We start from the raw sequence: 19,412 nt of genomic DNA, 5'->3' as shown, positions 1-19,412 counted from the left end.
ACCAATTTCACATGGCTCCTCGAACCACCATTGTAGCATGGAAGCAGCAAAGGACCAAGGCGCCACAGTGTAACAAGTCGGTTGGATGTGTCATAACCAGCAGTGTCTCGACTTGCCTGGTGACGGACCTGGCACCCTTCGCCTAAAACAATGACTAAGATAGCGCTAATTGGGGATGAAGTCATGCGATACCGCAGGCTCCGCAGTGGAGATAAGAGCGGACATGTTCAGGAGAAACCAGTGAAACAGGACTCCTGGGTTGAAGTACCGCAGGTGTGTGAACGTCAGCTGATAAGCACGCGGCCTCATTAAAAGCATCTCGGCCCCGGGCTTTAACGTCCAGATAGAGTCTAATAAAATCGATCATCAAAGGCGCTGAACTTCTTCGTCTTTCATGATTTCAATGACTGTTTTGTCCCTTTTAAATGAAGTGAAAGTCAAGGGGAAACAAAGAGCAGTAATGTCCTTGTGTTCTAGGGTCATTGTCAAGATGTGGGCTCAGACCTGTGAGGTAAGAACAATGGAATCTACAGCTATTCAGATGAACTGATAAGCATGAGTGCAAATGTATGATGTCACTATTTGAATGGCTTCACGCTCCATCGCTCCGCAGTCAGGACTTGTTCAGCATCTTGTGTGTTCTGCTAATCGAGATGGGTTTATTTCTGCAGAGCGGCTTTTTAACTTGTCATAACAGTTGTCTGTGTCAGTAAGAGGATGTTTGATACAGGCTACTTTGGTATAGCGTGAAGTATATTTGTCCTCAACTATCTTGCAACCAACCCAAGCCTTGATCAGACTTGGTATATGAATAAAACCATTGTGAATTATATACTTGGATAGTTAGTTCTGAATGGGCTGAACAGTTCTATTGAAAGATTCTTTTTTTTTTTCTAGCATGTGGTGGGGAGGACTGAGTGAACTATCTGTGGCACAGGTCTTGCTCAGGCTGCATGGGACCAGGCTTCTCTGAGTGGTGTATTAACTGGTAAAAGTCCTTCTTAACCACTTGACAACACAACTCACAACATGACTTGCGCGATCCGTTGCAGAGAAGGAGAGAAAATCAGGGATTTCCTTGCGGATGGCCGATAAGGAATAGAGCTCAACTTAGCCTGAGGCCTCCCTTTCAATGCACTAGGAGGAACTGTACAGTGTGTAAAGTGAATGCTGGATGTTCTCTGCCCATATTGGAAATGTAATCTCCCAAACTGCATAAAAACACTTCTATATTGAGTCTCTCATGGACGACATTGCTCTCAAATCACTTTGGTACCACTGCTAACTGGTTTTATTCTGTCTTCTTTACACTTATGTGTATAAAATGAGTGGTGGTCTGATCTGTTGACTGGCATCACATTCAATATATTTTTGAATTTTTCTTTAATAAAGCAACACCAGCGCATGGTTTGAAACTCATGTTTGTTTGGCTGTGTCCTGGATAATCCATCTTCTTTCCAGGGTCTCTCCAAAAATATAAATTTCAAGTCAGAGCTGAATGTTTTTTCTGTCTGCGGAGTGAAAACTGTAGTACAATGACAAAACCCAGACGAGCGTCGAGGAGTTTACAGAGAAGGGCCCACATGTCCCTGTTGTTATGACAGCCTGATCAAACACACAGTTTTATTTCCACGGGTATCAGACAGTTTTGGGGTTCTTCTTGTTATGTGTGTGTATTTCATCCATGAGATCCAGGAAGTTTCCAGGCGAGCTGCGGAGCATCAAAAGCGACTCACAGTTTTTAAATGATGACTCTGTAGAGCTGATACTAAGCAGAGAGTATACAGAACTGGGTTACTGGAATATTATTTGATAACTTTCCATCTCACAAACTTGGCTTTTGGTCATGATCCAGGGCACAATCGTAATCTTATCTGCACTGAAACTTGACCAGCAGGCCGATCATGCCTTTGTGATGACACACGCAGAAAGTGGAAAAGTACAGACCCCCTCCAGCTCGCATGCTCTCCTCCACCACAGCTATCACTCGGCTTTCATGCCGAGTGGCTTTTGGTGACATCACTCCCTGAGCCAGTCTTCCAAGTGGCTCTAATGAAAAAAAGAGAACATCTCCTATGGACGATCATCACGCAGCGCTGCGGTCGCGACGCATCGGGTTCCTGTTAGCTTCTTGGGAGGCGATGATATCAGCCATCAGACAAGAACCAGATTGGCTTTTACATCTTCCATCAAAGACAGCAATAAAGAAGGGAAATTAAAAAAGCTCTCAGATCACGGATGAGGGTTTGGATCATCCACAAGAGAAGTGGGCAGCATGCGCTCAGCGCTGCTGGAGTGGGAGGACTTCCAGGGTAAACAACATCAGGAAGGTGTTACAGTAGTCTAATCTCACCGGGTTGCAAAGGTGATACACCTGGTTCAAATCTAACCTGACAGTGACTCTGTGAGCAAACAGCTTTACATCCGTTGTAAATGTTTACGGGCTGATGCTGGGCCTAGGCAAACAAGGATTGGCGCCCAAAAGCTTTAAAAGACACCGGTGTGGATGAGAACATAATACTGGGGCTCTTTTGTGATGTAGAATGCTGAGTGGAAGTAAAAGGAAAACAATATTATGATCTCACAAACTCGCATTCTTTTAGCCATCTAGGGCTGTGAGAGCTTCGACACAAGGATGTGAAGGGTTTGAAAATACAATTCAATATGAATTGAAAGTGTTCAGTTGGTACACTGACCTCACTGTCTCTTTGCTATCATGCAAAGATGCTACTTTTTATTTTTCGAGGGAAGGTAATTTCAGATGCACTGTGGAAAGTATTTGTGCTGTAGGAAGAAAAAGACGCTTTTTGTTATGAGTTGGCGATGAGGGGGGACAATTGACACCAAACCAAGTTAAATGTAGCTCCAAAATTTTCATGTGTTTTCTGATCATACCTATAGTTCTCATTGAAGGAGTGCCATTTGTAGACTGCTAGGACAGTGTGAAGTTTGTCTTGTCCCTTGAGAACAGTTTCAAGAAGGGAACTCTTTATTTTGTAAAATTACCGATGAAATAGCAATTTGATTTTTTGTAGCTTTTATGTCTGTCTGACTACTATTGAGGACGAATAATGTTGATGTGTGTTTTTAGAAAAATATGTGCAAACCTGTCACAAACCATTTGTTTTTCTCCAAAAGTACAGTGTTTGGTATTTCCACCGATATCAGAATAGATTTGCAGTGCAGTCATTTTCACTGAGATGTAATTTTCAGTTCAATTTTTTTTCCCTTTTTTCTTTATTTGGTTATTATCTATTATTTTTTTTAGCTCTTGGAGAAATGTGCTGATGCTGTTTATCATATATCTTGTGCGTTCAGTTCAAAGAAAATGAAAGTAAAATGTACATGTTTTTCAAAATGTTTTTGAATACAAAAGACGTCCAGTTGCAGAACACACATACATCTCACCTTTTAAAACGCTGAGACACACAAGGAAATATCTTTTTAAATTTCACCAAACCACACCGAGCTCCACCTAAGCAGCTCTCTTGAGAGCCGCCCAGCAGCAAGAACACAATCTCACAGTGATTCACCCTGCACCACAGTAAAGCCTCTTCCTGCGATGACTTCATTGTGGCTCTTTTAAGGGAACCATAACAACTTTGGGCCGACGTTTAAATGTAACACCTTTTAACAAAACACTTGTGAATCATGATGTTGAGCTTAAACCTCTCGGTTTTGTGCTGAGCTGTGTGCGTGTTGGTGTTATAAACATTTGATGGGAAATACAAATGACAAAGGAGAAGTACGCTGCGGCCAACCGTGGCTTCGCTCTCACATTTTTGAGGATTGAGACACTCGGGGATGTGGCTGGGAATAAAACCGTATCTCTATTATGGCAACCAAGTGTGGCATTGATATTTAAAGTTTTTGCAACTGTTTACTTTGCATTTACTGAAATAAAGCTTTGACTTGGCAAGCTATTATGAGTAAGAAGTATGATGTGGCTCTAATCTTCTGTATTTAAAAAAACACAAGACACTTCTTTGCTTGGATATGTCAGTGAATTTCCTAGGGAGAGCAGAGTCCTAGTGGTGACTAGCGGTAACATTAGTCATGTTCCCCAAAAGTATGTTTCAGAGATTCAAAAACTCACTTTTGTTTCCCAGCCTAACTTGAGTTGAACGTTTTAAAACAGTAAAAGAGGATATATATATATATATATATATATATATATATATATATATATATATATATATATATATATATATATATATATATATCCTCTAAGATGATAATGATAATGATAATTTTAAAACTCATTTAATTAAACATAAGAATAACAGCTTTCAATAGTACATTTCTTTCAAGAAAAAATCCTGGAAATTATAAGAAATAAGAAAAAAATTCAAAAGGCACCCAACTATCTAATTTGATTTAGAAGGCTTAAGCAATGGTAAGAGAGTTTTGGAGTTTATTTTGGGGGTGGGGGTGATGGCCTCGAGTTTACCGTCTCACTGGTGACACACGGAGCCAAACTGCTGCTCTGAACCATCACACCAGGTGCTGTGGTCAGGTCAGAGGTCAGACAAGTTGAGAGTGAAAGTTCCTTTTTTGGGAAAAGCTTTCTCTAGTGGAAGCAGATTCTCCGCTCTCCTCCCAGCAAATATTTTCTCTGCTGTCTGGCCCCCCTGTGTAATCCCCTTGACATGTGCTCACCACCCCTGACATTCCACTCAGTCACCCCCTCATGTGCTCTGTTGAACCCACGCCAGCGTCAAGGAGTGGTCATCTGCCGGGCTGTTATTTACCAGCCACACTTGTCCTCAATGACAGCAGGTCTGGGGTTAAAGGGAGTGATTGACAAGAGTCTGTGTTCCGCACAGCTGTACTGACAACTGCTGCCAGCGCAGGAGGAAAGGGGTGGCTTCCACTGGAGGGTCTCACTCCCGGTCAGAAGCAGCCGACGTCCGCCACTGAGATGAGCTCACTCCTGTCTTCTTGTGAGATCACCGGACGTTTTTCAATCTTCAGGCATCTCAGTTCCTGCACACCAAAGGAGGAGACAACCTTCAGGCTGACTTTCATGTAGATCCGCGTGAGTGAGGAGGCACTTCACTCGGGGATATTACATCACTCCAGATAAGCGGTAAAGAGATCTGACTGAAGTTTCTCCCTTCATGTCTCTAATCTTGGCAGGCTTTTTCTATTATCCAGTTCTGACCCCCAGTCTGCTCTGTCACTTCTGACAGGGGGGAAGAAAAAAAAGGACAAAAGAGAAAGAAGTTGAGGCGGAGAGAGGGAGAGAGAGAACAGAGGTGGTGACTTCATCCCCTCTCCTGAAGCAGACCCCTCCTTTTTGACGTTTTTTTTCCCTTCAGCGCAGCAAGTGAGGCAGCATGCCAGCAGTTTTCATCTTGCTGCGGTCCCTGGTTATCAGGCTCCTCAGTAGCAGACTCGCCAGCTCAGCGGCACAGCACCTCAGAAGAATCCTTTCCACAGGTGCTGCCCACCTTGGCACGGCTCTGCGCCACATCTGGGACCGCATCCGATCTCAAGAATCCAAGGAGGCCATCCTGGGATGTGTTCTGTGCATTCTCAACATGCACAAGAAGGTGGAGAATTAAGCCTTCGCTGATCAGCCGAGCAGAGACTGGACACCAAGGAGTGCCTACGGACAAAACCATTTGGATTCAACGCAGGACTTTTCATCAGGACGCTGGCCATGTCTGAAAGCATTGTGAGGAAGATTCAGCCCTTCACTATAGGGACGAGGCTGTCGGCCCCGGCGGTGCCAAAATGCCAGGAGTTTACCCCGAGTTATCTCCAGGGCCAGGCTCTAGATAACTGCACGCTTCAGCACAACCTCAACTCCCTCTACCTTCGTCGCTCGCAGCTTCGAGCACATGGCTCCCGCCTGGCCTCACCCATCATCCAGCAAATTCCAGCGGCGAAGCACAGCCAGGAGGACATGGCAGCGGACGACCAGCTGAACCAGAACGTGGCCGTGTCCAGATCAATTAAGAAGATCACTATCTCTGGCAGCAAGGTGCGATCACAGGGACCGGCGCAGCTGTCAGTCGGGACGCTCTCATCGGAGAATAAAAATAACAACAACAACGTCAGCACAACGTCCGAGCCGCATCTGCCCCGGATTGTGGGAGTAAACTGCGAAAATACTCCCAATTCACAATTCAAGGTACGCAACTTAGTTTGGTTTGCCCCCCTTTTTATTTTTAAATTTTGACTTCCCAGTAATGTCAGTTGTACTTTGAAACATGCATGTACTTGTTTCAAACTTATAGTTTTTTGTTTACATCATGCTAATTCTGTGAATATTTAAAAAAAAATTAAAATATTCAACAAAAAAATCCATATCTTTACGTTAATTCTCACACAATTTAACATTAATATTTTGCTGCATCATTTAAGGTGTTGCTGAAAACTGACACCAGGGATTTTAACCACGCTCTACAGGGCCACTCGAGTGTGAAACTAAATGGGGACAAATCTGTGCCGAAGGTATGATGCTTGCTGCTACTAGCAAAACATTTTAGCGGATTTTAGTGAATATGTTCCATGTTTTAAGTGGCGGTATAGCTGCACGCAACAATTTTGAAATTAATCATGAAAGGAAATTATACTTATTTGGACTTTGTGGACATAAAAAGTAAGATTTTTTTAGCATGACGTGTCACTTTATTGACTTAGAAGGATTTGCCTGCTGCCGTAATGCTGAACTCTCCTGTTTGATACATTCAGGTTTTACTGACTTCACATCCAAATTCAACTAGGACTGAGGTGTAAAACAAATGTAACCACTTTAATATTGAACTTCATGCTTCAACGAAGACACGAATAGCTGTTTAGAAACTGCATTGTGTTGCAGAATTTTGTTCTGCTGTTGCAATTGGCTCGCTCCGTGTTGAAGTCATCTCTGTTACAGCAGACCGCTGGAAAACATGAGGTCAGAGAAGATGTTAACAAAAGAGAATGGTCTTCCGAGAGGCTGGTTACAATAACAGATTCACTGAGAAGCCATTCAGAATAAAATCTCGACCGTATTTGCCGCAATGCAACATTTCTATTGTCTGCCTGACTCCATCCATTATCATAGTTTATGAAATCTTTCTTGGATTCAGTTGCAAGTCATACAGCAGACGCCTTCATCCACTTACAGTGGAGCAGCAGGGATGGCAGTGGGATTTAAACTACATATTGGATCCATTCTCTGACTACTGAGACAAACATTGATATAAAGATGTTGATTCTTTGTTTGTTTCTTGACTATTTCCGTTTGAAGTTTTTAAAAATGAAGACAAGATATCGTTTTCTCACTACACTGGCTAACTCTCCATGTTTATACAGATTTTAAACCGAGTTTTTGAAGTGTCCACGGCCAAGATTTTGAGTCTTCCAACTAACCAGGTTAAAGGAAAACTTTGGGAGTTCAGATTGGATTTAAAATAGTTTAAAAGTAGTTTAGATAAGAGCATCGATTCATTGTTTTGTATGGTCTTAGTCGCTTGGCTCTTACTTTCCTTGTGGTAACCCACTCATCTGTGCTTTATTGTTTATTCCTTTATGTTGTTTTTTTTTATGAATTATGTTGCTCCATTTGAACTTTGGAAAACAGTGTTTGGGCTATTGTATGTGGCTGTATAAATTCAGTGTTTTCCATACTTCAAACCATCTTGTCACACAGCAAAAATATTTATTTCTGAATTTTGCTCTTAAAACTTTGTTCTTAAAACTATGGGCTATTATTATTATTATTGTTATTATTATTATTATTTCAAAGCATGAATAAAATGCTTGATCTGAAACTTCAAATGTAAAAGAAAGTATATATGTATATCATATTATAAATAAGTAAACTGAGATACAACAAACGGCGCAATCGCTTCCTTTTCAAATCCTTTGTGTCTTTTGTCTTATGTGTTGAATAAGCTGAAAACCTTTTTTTAACATCATAATTTATCAATTTTATTCACCAGTTGCCTTAGTTAGCTTAAGCACTGCTCCGATGTTTTTGAGGGAGAAATGATCTTTTAATTTTTCAACATGGAGGCCCGGTGATGTGTCAAACACAGGTGATGTGTTTACATGTCGGAGAGAAGGTAAAAATGTGGACCATCCGAGGAACTCTCCTTTCCTGCTTCCTCTGTCCAGATGTTTCCTGGAACGCCTGTCCATTAGGGAAGTTGCTCCTGTGGTGATGATTTATGTTGAACAAGTCGTGCTGACAACTCGGTTTTTTGTGAACAATGAGTTTGTGTGTTTAATGCCAGCATTCACATTGTCCTTCCTCAACACAGATTTCGCCGTCTGAGTCAAGCGAGAAAGAGACATGTCGGAAAGAAAGTCGTCCGCTGGCAGTGAATGGGGAGTCGACAGCTGACTGCTTCACCCAGCGCCACTCTCTGTTCAGCCAAGAGGTCCTGCAGGTGAAATATACCATAGAATGTTTGTTTCTTTTCTTTACCCTTCGTGAGCTCAATCCTGAGGGTCATGTGACCCTCCTTCGTATTTTGTCCCGAGAACTTCATGTGCTGTGTTCAGCCACGGGAAGAGAGGGAGGGAGAACCGCCACAAGTGAGGCAATTATTTAGAGATGAGATCATTGTTTGGCTCCATCTCTTCACGCCTATGGCCAGGAGAGACTCTGGCCAGCAGTGCAATGAGTTGCTCTATCTTATTGCTTGAGCATCTACTGAGCCATACAAGGAATTCTCTCGCTAATCTGGAGGGCTCGCTCAATATGGCGCATGGATTAGCAGTGATAAAAACTTTAAGAGTGGACTATAAAATGAGTGATCTCATGAAAACAGCGATAGAAATGGAGGGTTTAAGTTAAGCTTCACGATCCTTCTAATGTGTGCCACTATCTGTGTCACATTTCTTCGCCATGATCTATTATCGTCACAACTAAGTCACCGTCTCACCACTGTGTCATTTTGTCTTTCCAAAACACCCCAAGTCGAATTAGGATTCGCAGCTAAAGCCGCGACCATTAAACTGTACTAAAGTGATCCAGAGCAACCGCTGATGACAAACTTTCGCGAGGTGCATAAAATCCCATAACTCCACGGCTTAGGAAGGAATTCATCCGAAAGTGTTTCTCTGAAAGCAGATGAATAGTTTATCAGTGATGAGAAGAGGGAGATGTGTTTCACCAACAATCTACTGCTCTGTTTAGTTGCTTAGTCAATGCAAGTGATTTTTAAAAAATCACTGGTATATAATGCAACCTAAATAGCGTCTCCTAAAACAGTAGGCCCTAAATACAGAGTCTGGCACGATGGACATTGAGTTTCAATATCAATAGAAGCGATACGATCTTCCGCATAAATTAGCACTCCATTCTTCGAGGCCAGACCAAAGCGCGACTGTGCTTTCTGATAAAAACCGCATTGTTGTGGAGAGTCTGCAGGAAGAAACAAGCCAATCGTAGACTTCCTCTATGAGGTCATGATATGCCATGGGAGATACAAGCGGGTCTGTTTTGTCAAACTCTTTTCCGTCTGTTGAACCCAGAAATGCCTCCGTGGCCCCTGGGGGCTCGTAAAGTTAATGGCCTGCCTCTCAGAGGAGAAGTGACATCACGGCTTAAATCCTCAGCACACAGTTGTGTTGTGCAAACTTTGAGGTTTATCAATTCCAAAGTGGGAGTGACTGTGGATTCATTATGTAATGTCACATCCCAACCTCTGGGAAACAGGGCAGTGACGTAATGTCAAAATGACTTGTTTGCTCTCATAAGTCGGACGGTTATATAGTTATTAACTGCTATAATTCTTCAAGAATATAAAACGTTTTACAACTGTTGTATTAGTAACATAATCGTACACACGCTGCCACCAAAATTGTATTTTTATTGTTGAGCACAAATATTATTTCATTGAAAAAAATCATAAATATAAGGTTTGTTGTTACTCTTTTGTGTTTGCTGCTTGCTTTACTGTTGCAATGTTGATTCATCTGTGGCGGCAGGTGAAGAGGAAAGTGCAGGCAGGGCGGAGACAACTGACATGGGTGATCTGTAGTTTCAGCAAGTGTACGAGAGAAGCTATGTTGTTCAGCAGTGAGAACTGCATGGTTTAAGCCCCATTTATGCTGCCGTCACGTACACAATTGTAACCGTCTGTAGCGTCTTTTGATGGGTTTTCGCTACCTTGAGCTATTGAATGTGGGGAACTCTCTTCTTACGCGTTCCTTTAGCAAGGGAGAGTCAAACGTATGTTCCTTTTTAAATCTGTTTTTATTGTCCATTTTCCTATGCCAAGAACACACACAGTCAAACGTTTGTCCTGTGGAAGAAGGATTGATAATGTAGCTCTTGCACAAAAGAGGACACAAAGGTAGCGTTGTAGGAGGCGGTGGTCGATGAGACTGTTAAGGAGGACGGAGAATTTCCGCCATTGTTCTGTCTTCTTCGTGTCTCATTGGAGCTACATATCGGGTAGTAACAGCAACATTGCCCCCATGGTTTCCGTTGGTACTGCACTGTTTGGTCCGTATCTGTAAGCCTTGTGGAAACATGCAGAAATACGGACAAAAAGAACGAAGAACACAGACAGAAGATACTTTAGAAGATGTGGAAGCAGAGTTAGAAGAGTCAGATATTAAGATACTGAGTCACTGTCTGTGACTACATAGGACAAGATCAGAAATGAGTACATGAGAGCCAGCAGAGAACTTTAGCAACTAAAGTTAAGAAGGTCAGATGGTCTAGAGAGGAGATACAGTGCTGGACCATAGATTTTGGAGATGGTGCAACCAGAAAAATGGAGAGGACGAATGCTTTGTCTTCATCTTCTCTGTTACTACACGCATATAAAAGCAGATCTATGTTCCAGTTCGCCTTCCTGAGTTGCATCCTTACTGACTGTGCATTTGTGACTCAGGCGGAGTCTTGGATCAAGAGTAAACTGCAAGACTTGAAAGACGGCTGTAAACTCCAGAGGTGCCCCCTGCAGGACCTAGAGGAAGCCTCACAAACCCTTCAGAGGGAACTCAAAGACTTTGAGAACACGCTCATCCAGCTCAACCAGGTAACCAGATTATTTGGCGGCGTAAGCTTCAGTTATTTTCCCAACAGAGCTCTGAATCTGAAGATGAATCGTTGTTGGTTGTTAAAGGTGCAGTCAGAAGGTGTAACACATAACCTGATCTCTGAGGCGTTTTCCTGAAGGAAAAGTGGAGCCTTTGTGTTCCAGACATTCCTGTCATCCCGGGTTACACGTTCTCCCTCTGGAGGGAAAGTTCAGAAATGAAACATTGCTGTTCATTAACTTGACACCCGAGGGACTCGGACAGAGATTTTTCAGTCGGTTTGTTCAAGAAATGGGTGGCGATTTTTCAACATGTCTGCGGACAGCTGCCACCAGAGCAATTACTCTGACTAAGTGAGAGCCTCAGATGCAGTCAGCCACCGTTGCTGGTAGGTCCGATCGCTCCTGAGCTCTCAGTGGACAATGCTCCTCTCTGTCTGAACAGATGGGCGATCAACTGATCTGCAAGCTGAACCCGTCCGCCGACACGGTGAAGAAGCAGCTCGGTCACCTCAGAGATCAATGGCATGTTCTGAAACAGACGGCTGCCGGCCAGACTCGGGCCCTGGGCGGAGCCAAAAACATACATGAGTTTCACAAAAAGGTGGACAAGCTGGAAGCGTGGATTAAAGAGAAGGTATTTGTTTTGTCAAGCATGATACTGCTTTACTCTTCTGTTTGGTTTATTATGACATATTGGAATTAAATATATATATAAAAAACATCTGTTTCAAATATATCATAAAAAGGTGAAACATTTTACAAGGGTATATCTGACTCAGTTAAGTGCTTTTAGTGGAAAAGTTTAATGACATTCATGGAGATATAGTCCAAGTTCAGTGGGGTCACGTGACACCTCAGAATTATTGTAGAAGTACCTGTGTGTTGTTAAGAGCAAAGCTTGAATATGATACACATTTTTTGATGAAAGAGAAAATTATTTTGGCGGAACATTTTGAATAATGGCTGTATAATAAATAAGTTTGATAATAAATTATATTTATCTGGACAGAATTTAAAAAATATAAATTCAATGTAAAAACACAGTTTAAAAAAACCTGAATTTGAGATTTTTGTTTTTGTTTTTTTTTTTCAAATTAACGCACCGAAATGTTTTCTAAAGGGATGACACAAAAGGATTATACACATTGTCATATTCCTGTTCTGACATTGTCCTCATGAGGGCCACATGTGGCCCCCAGGTCTGCTTGAAATGGCTCTTGGATCTGTTAAAATCTGATCCTTCGTTTTCACAACCCTTAACTCTGGTGAACATCTGTCTGAGAGTCAAACACGAGTAAACAGTTTCTGTGGATTTATTTGACAAATGAACATCTGAATATCCCCCTGAAAATACTGCTGTCTGCATGCAACCAAGTCGGCATGTGAGGATCAAAACCTCTGTTTACCTCTGTCCTTGTCTGTGCAAGGAAACAGCCAAACCGATGACTGATAAGGAACTGACGATTGGAGGATGTGGCATGCATTTTTTTCTTCACACAATTGTTCTTTTTTTTTTTTTTTGGCAGTAATAAGTGACATCATTACGATTCTGTTGCCAAGACTGCAGAACTCTGAATGCTGACTTTTATGTGCTGGCAGGAAGAAGAACAGTCACTGGTCGACGTCCTGGAGGCGAATGACAAAGTGCAACTCACAAGAAGAATTCTGGATCTCAAGGAGGTGAGGTTCATGAAACATAGAGCAGTTCACAACACTATACATGAACAGCGACATATTCGAGTGCAATAAAATATCACCATTTCCGCATGTATGCCCTTATCTGTGTGGGAGTTTACTTTGTCTCCCAGGGTGACAGCTGAACAGCTGAAGTCATACTTGGATCTTGTCCCACTGTTTCCCCGCAGGACGAGCAGCTTTACCGAAACCTCCACGAAGAGATCAACCACTTGGCGCTCAAGCTGGAGAAACAGGGGAAGACGGACGGCAAGAACATTTGCAGCCGTAGGAAAAACATCAATAAAATGTATACAGTGTCCCTTACAATGACCTGGTATGATTTATAGTGTGCCAAAAAGCAATTAACACAAAGTCAACTGAACTTTCCTCTGCTGCAGGTGGCTGAAGGTCCAGTCGTATTTGAAAAACTGCCATGAGAATCTTCAGCTTGCTCTAGAGGTGTCGTCCTTCTACCAGCAGGCGGACAATGTGCTGCTTGCGATCGATAATATGGTAAATTCAGCGCTGAGTAATACAGAATTAACAGAATGTTCATGTGACCGATGTGTTCTGATGTCTCAGAGGAAAAGCATGTCAGCCTCTAAAGAGCTGGACCTCTTTGGAGAGAGGGACATCCGTGACATCGCCAGTCAAATCATGGTAAGAAATACCTTTTGAGCTGATGTATTGGACCCTTTTTTTTCCCTCGACCTGACGTCCGTCTGGTCTGTGGCAGATGTTGGACGTGAGCGTATCCCAGTTGTCAAATCTCCACCCAGCGCTCACTGCGGGCGTCATTCAGAAGCAGAGCGAAGTGAAAGAGTGCTGGACACTTCTTCAGAAGATCTTCAGGTAAGACAGAAAGATACTTGAGAATAAAACGTGAATGAGGCGACACTCAGAATGGTTTTATCGTTGGCTGGGTTTAAGCTTTCCGAAGCTTCCGATGTGCACCTGGACACGTGCTAACAACCCAGGTGGCCTTGCGAATCTACACCCCGCAATTTGAGTTTCCACTGAGCAGGAAATGAGTTAAATACCTTCACATTCACTGCCGCGAAACCCCAAATCAGCTTTGTATAAAGATCGCTCTGCCGTGATTGCTCTTGTTTTACATGAGTTTGAATGAGTGATTATAAGCAAAATGAAGAGAGAGCCTCAGCTACGCTGCATCCGTCACCAGCGCGTCTTGGATTTGGAGCCGGAAGGCCTCTGTTTGAAGACTGTAGTGAGTGAACAGCGTCTTGGCTTGCTGAGCTGGCCAGCCATCTTTGTTCCCTCCTCTCTCCGGGAAATCCCAACGTGACTTTCTCCGTCCAAGACTCAGCAGGTTTATTGCCGCGATCGCTATTTTGAATGCGTTCGTAAAAACAATCCATGCCGACAGTAATGGGCTATTAATAGGTCGGCCGTGGACGCGAGCTTTTCCAAAGGAAACGTTGGTCGTTTCGCCATCAGTTGATTGCACTGAATGAGTTCTGGGGATGTTGTTGAGTGATATACAAGATTTCCTTCCTCTTAAAAAGGACGATTTCTTCTCATCAAACGAGGACGTTAAAAGCTCACTTATAAAACAAAGGCTTGTTTGTTCCTGTAGAGGTCTATGTGCTGTTTGAATACCCTCTGTTACTCTGTTGAAGGCTTGTGTGTTTCTGTGTTCCTTAGAGGTCCGTAAACAACCATGACATGCTTCTGAGTATGAGTTTGAAATGGAGACAATAAAGTGTTCCAGCCAAAATAATGGCTTGCTTTCGTCCTCTTTACGGCGAAACAAGCAGCTGAAATTGACATCTGGACTGTCTCTGAGAGATACGCTGAGAAGCTGAGCAGTTTGGGAGCAGCTCAACGTGCTGCTCTTCCATATCAAGAGAAGCCAGTTCAGCTGGTGCAAACCGCCTGGACACCTCCTTACTGACGTGACATAGGCAACTGGAAGGATGGTGTCTCTCAGATGACCTTCCTATAGAAGAGCTGTGGGAGAGCAACGTCTGGGCCTCTTCACTTTGTGTGCTGACCTCACAGTAGTGTCCACTAGTGACTGCATCACAGTAATAACTGCTAATGTGTCTCTGTTGTGGAAGCTTGATGTTCTTCTGTGAAACCTGATAAACATCAGTGAAAGCTTTTTGTTATTTACAATTTTTTAGCTTAAAATTTTGAATAAGAAATGACCACATTTTTTGTTTTCGTTGTTTCACGTCACTATTATTATTGACATTACAGTAAATAAAAGAATGTATAAACAAGTTGGAAAAAGTTGGAAGTATATATATATATATATATATATATATATATATATGTATATATGTAACATCCCATTTTTTTAAAATTTAATTCAATGTTTTTAGATTATATATATATATATATATATGTAACATCCCATTTTTTTAAATTTAATTCAATGTTTTTAGATTATATATATATATTTTTTTCACTATTTGCATTTCATAATATTTTATATTAATATTATTTCATAATTTGCAATTTCATAATTCACTATTGAAATGCAAATGCAAAAAATACTATATATATATATATATATATATATATATATATATATATATATATATATATATATATATATATATATATATATACAAGTAACATCCCTTTTTATTTTTATTTAATTCAATGTCTGGCACCGCAGCCGGAACTGATCCCGGTCGTAAGTCGGATGTTACTATATATATACGTGTATATATATATATACAATGAAATATTAATATTATATATTAATATGAATATATACAAATAATATTTCATTGCTTTTAGATTTTATATATATAAAATCTGAAAACAATGAAATATTATTATTATATTATATATATATATTCACTGTTCTTCATAATATTTTATATTAATATTATTTCATAATTTGCTATTTCACAATTCACTATTGAAATTCAAAAAATACTTCAGCTCCACAGCAGCCAATATTATTCAGCGTTGTCAACCATAGTTGTTTACACCATGAGTGGCTCCACGAGGACAGTTAATGCCCAAAATTGGGCTCAGTTGTGCGTCTGCTCAGCATCACTGTCAGCACCAGGACTGACCTCTGGCTCTGCTTGACCTGCAGGAGTGACAGGACCGCGCTCTCTCACACTGGGCCCATGTTCACCAGGGAAGACGCTGACCCTCTGACATCAGCCTCAGACTCCCAAAACAACATGGGAGACGGGGTGCAAAGGATCATGGGAAAGGAGGTTAAAGAAGGAAAGAATCGTCTTAAAGGCTGCGTGGTGAGTGGTTTCAGTGGTTTATTAAAACGCTTGGCTCTGGCTTGGGATGAATATGTCCTTTGTATAATCAGAAATCCAGCTGAACCTTTCAGTCTCATTAATGGTTCCCAAACTTCTGCTCCCTGTCGGAGCCTTCTGACGCCGCGAACATGAGTAAGATGTTTATATCACCCTTGGTTTTGTCCAAAAGGACTCCTCCTTGTTCAACGGACCTTGAAAACCTCCACAGAAGGACAACCATATGACGCATGATGATGACTTTCAGCTTGGCTCAGAGAGCAGACACAGCACCTTGTCCATCTGAGTGTGTGAAGCATGCCGGCAAAAATGACCACATCTGCAGCGTCAGCGCGAAATAGTTTTCAAATCTCTACTTGAGAAAGCAAATTCCATTTTTGTACCTCTATGTGCCTCATCTCCAGTGAAGGATCCATGACAAACAATTAGCCCAGAGAGGTTATTGACCCTGGCAGCGCTGCAGTGAGCTCACAACATGATCGTCCCGAGAGCCAGAGCAAATACGTCTTCCCCTCTTACTCAAGTTTTCATATTCTTCCACTTCATGGTTGAATAGCATCTAAGCACGCACTCGCAGGATTTATGATGTATTAATGGATGGTGGGTCAGTCTCGGGTGAGTGGATTCTCCACGCACGACACTCCAGTGCAGCTATTGCAGCCCTAGGAAGCCCATTTGAAACATCCAGCATTTTGGGCGTGTGGTATCGTGGGTTGTTTTTTTTTTTTTATATTGAGTTCAATCAATGTTCAACCCACAATTTAATGCTCCGTGGCTATTTATGCGGCGCAGCGATCCTCTCCGCTCGCTGACCCCGAGCTCTTGTAAAGTCCCCGCTGTGACTTTGGCTCATTGAGAAAGTGCCCAGATGCTTCAACGCAGGCTTCAGTCTTTCCATTACCTCTGTTTTCTGCTTCAAGTTTATTTCCCTGCTGTTGTTTTTAGGTTTCCACCAGCGCTGCCGTGACTTTGTCAACAATGAACGGCGAGCTGGGAGGCTGAACCGCTCTTGTCTGGTCGCTTGTCTTTTATTGTCAGGACCAGGATGCACCTTAGCAGGAGGAGAATTTATCGCTCTTCAGGGGTGGATTTATCTAACAACTGGAAGAAACCCAGAGAGTGGGACGGCCACACTCACAACTCAAGGCAAAACCTCAATCTAATTGGTCACATTGGTTGCCAGCACTCCTCTCCAAAGGGTGAAACACAAGACCTGGGGGCCAAATCCAGCCCGCCACCTCACTTAAAGCGGCCCAACTCAAAAATATAAGTTAAAGTGGTCAAATAAAAGAGGTCACCTTGATGCATGTTGATATGGATAATGCAGGATGAGAAAAAGATCCTCTTGTTTTACATCAATTTACACACATGCTAAATGCTAAAATTAGCCTTCAATAATCAATCGGTTTCTGTTTAAACTTTTTGTGCCAGTTACGGACTATAAATATTGTTTTGGTTGTTTGTTTATAGAGCACAACTGCTCCTTGCGTGGTTCAGTTTAAGGCACCTGCGTACTTTTTAATCACCATATCATATTTGTACTGGATCACCAGTTGCTGCTGCAAGTGAGTGTAGTGTTGCACCAGCTTGTTGACGGAGGTAAACTTCGCTATTGCCTGTTTCTCTGGTAAAGTGTAGCCAGATGTGGAGACTCCAGACCAGATGGGCCGAGTGTGAGGTGAAAGTTCTTGGCTGACATCACTTTACTGGGCACGTAGACACACAAGAGATCTGAAGTAACCGGAAAGGAAACAATTGTTCCTTTTGGGCAACATGGCGTCTGCTGCGACACGTGTTAGCAGAGGAGATTGTAAAACTTGATACATCTAATGACTAGTTATTGATAAAGCATTGAACCTCAAACTTTGTTCATGTCACTCTTTTCACCCTCTTGGAGACCTGCCTTGTTGCCTAGTGTGTATTTTTAAGTGCCATTTGAGATAAGACATAAATACGTAATAGCTTAACTTTTTCTTTTCTTTTCTCCCTTTAGTTTCTCAAGTGAATGAAAAAATATATTTACGAAGTACTACCATTTTTCTGGTCATTTCTGTGTTACAATACACTTTAAAATGGAAACAACAAAAACAAAGACAAATAATGTCCATCACACCATATTCCTAATATTGTTTCCGATTGTTCTCTGGGGTTTTCATCTGGTTTGGCTCTGACCTCAATAACCTTAACTCTTTGTAGCAAACTCAAGACCACGCCCCGATGCGTCACCTCTTTATACAGTTCATTGAAAACCTCTCTTTTTATTGATGATTTATGCTTAAAGTTTATCGAACAATGATTTTTAACTCACAGCAAACATAAAGACGACACACTGAGGCAAAAGCATTTACACATTGGTCACACGTCTGGGAATGATTTTTAAGCTTGAGTCTGATTCAACTGCTCACTATAATTTGACTCCTCTAAAGGCCATTGAATATACAACCCATCGTCCTGCTGACGCTCAAGGGACTTCCGTGGCTCACTGCTCTCACACTGCTCGTATCCTCACGTAAATCCTCATTTTAGTGTTAGTTTATGTTCTGACCTTTTATTTGGGCTGCTCCGTCTTTGACTCACCTGACATCTATAATCCAATTGTCATAGTTAGACGAGGAAATGACTTTCCAAGCTCCCAAACATGTCTGTTTGAGAAAGTCGAAGGAACACGGAGTTAAAGACGGGGGTTATGTTTCTATTACAACGGCTCCTTTTAGTCACCAAATTGGTAAACCATGTGCAAACTTTGGCTTCAAGCGGCTTCACAGAGCACGTGTAATTAACCTAAAATATTCTGTCATCTTCAGTTTTTCAGTGACACGCTTTATTGCGGCTCCAGAACAAAGCTGGTTTTATCCCCCGGTCCTGTCTGGCTTATTTCATCGTGAATAATCAACCTTTGTATGTAAGAATGCTATGTGTCATTTTCTGGACAGATGGAACGGCAGGCACTGGTTCATGTTGTCCATCATCCAACTGTGTTGTAACCTTTCCATTAGCCACAGCAACACCTCATTTTTAGTGTCTTCTCGCAACATGGCGGCTGAGACTGAGGGGTTTATGCGTCCCATCAACATTTATTCACTGGATGGATGGTTGTTTTGACAAAGCAAGCATTACTCACTTGTTCGTGGGTTGCCCTTGAAAGTCTCCCGTACTCTTTGTCCGCAGACTACCCTCGACTGGGGGAGTGGAAGCCCGCCGCAGCAATCTGGGAGCCACACCTCCTCACCCATGGGAGACGGCCCGGCCTGTGGAAATGATGTCAGACACCAATTGAAGGGGGGAAGGTGACTGCCTGTGACTTACATAATGGTGATGGTGATGATGGTCTTTATGTAAGTTATAATTTGACTCACATGTGTTTGCTTTGCCGCAGGAAGTTAAGTGTTCAGCCCAAGCTTGCCGCTGCCCCGCGAGGCCACACACAGCTCCACATCCAGCTCCAGAAGTTCACCGTCTCAGCCGACAAGGTTAGGAG

At 42.2% G+C, this 19,412-nt stretch overlaps 1 protein-coding gene across 4 annotated transcripts in view; it reads left to right on the top strand.

Annotated features, from left to right (window-relative positions):
* The first annotated feature begins 5,515 nt into the window (after positions 1-5,515).
* LOC128765358 (uncharacterized) overlaps positions 5,516-19,412 on the top strand; it is a 28,669-nt gene continuing 14,772 nt past the window's right edge. The window contains exons 1-13 of one of the 4 annotated variants that reach the window (XM_053876060.1): positions 5,516-6,139; positions 6,373-6,462; positions 8,259-8,387; positions 10,848-10,994; positions 11,440-11,631; positions 12,597-12,677; positions 12,863-12,981; positions 13,073-13,187; positions 13,257-13,334; positions 13,411-13,526; positions 15,754-15,916; positions 19,103-19,221; positions 19,311-19,404. In XM_053876060.1, the coding sequence (XP_053732035.1) occupies positions 5,666-6,139; positions 6,373-6,462; positions 8,259-8,387; positions 10,848-10,994; positions 11,440-11,631; positions 12,597-12,677; positions 12,863-12,981; positions 13,073-13,187; positions 13,257-13,334; positions 13,411-13,526; positions 15,754-15,916; positions 19,103-19,221; positions 19,311-19,404 (1,917 nt within the window). In that variant the 5' untranslated portion in view covers positions 5,516-5,665. Of the gene's footprint in view, positions 6,140-6,372; positions 6,463-8,258; positions 8,388-10,847; positions 10,995-11,439; positions 11,632-12,596; positions 12,678-12,862; positions 13,009-13,072; positions 13,188-13,256; positions 13,335-13,410; positions 13,527-15,753; positions 15,917-19,102; positions 19,222-19,310; positions 19,405-19,412 lie in introns of all 4 variants that reach the window. The other 3 variants (XM_053876058.1, XM_053876061.1, XM_053876062.1) reach the window with 3 other exon arrangements.

Source organism: Synchiropus splendidus, chromosome 9, assembly GCF_027744825.2.
Source record: "Synchiropus splendidus isolate RoL2022-P1 chromosome 9, RoL_Sspl_1.0, whole genome shotgun sequence".
In the NCBI taxonomy this organism is placed as follows: Eukaryota; Metazoa; Chordata; class Actinopteri; order Syngnathiformes; family Callionymidae; genus Synchiropus; species Synchiropus splendidus.
The sequence above is the reverse complement of the archived record's forward strand: the minus strand, read 5'-3'. Positions and strand labels throughout refer to the sequence as shown.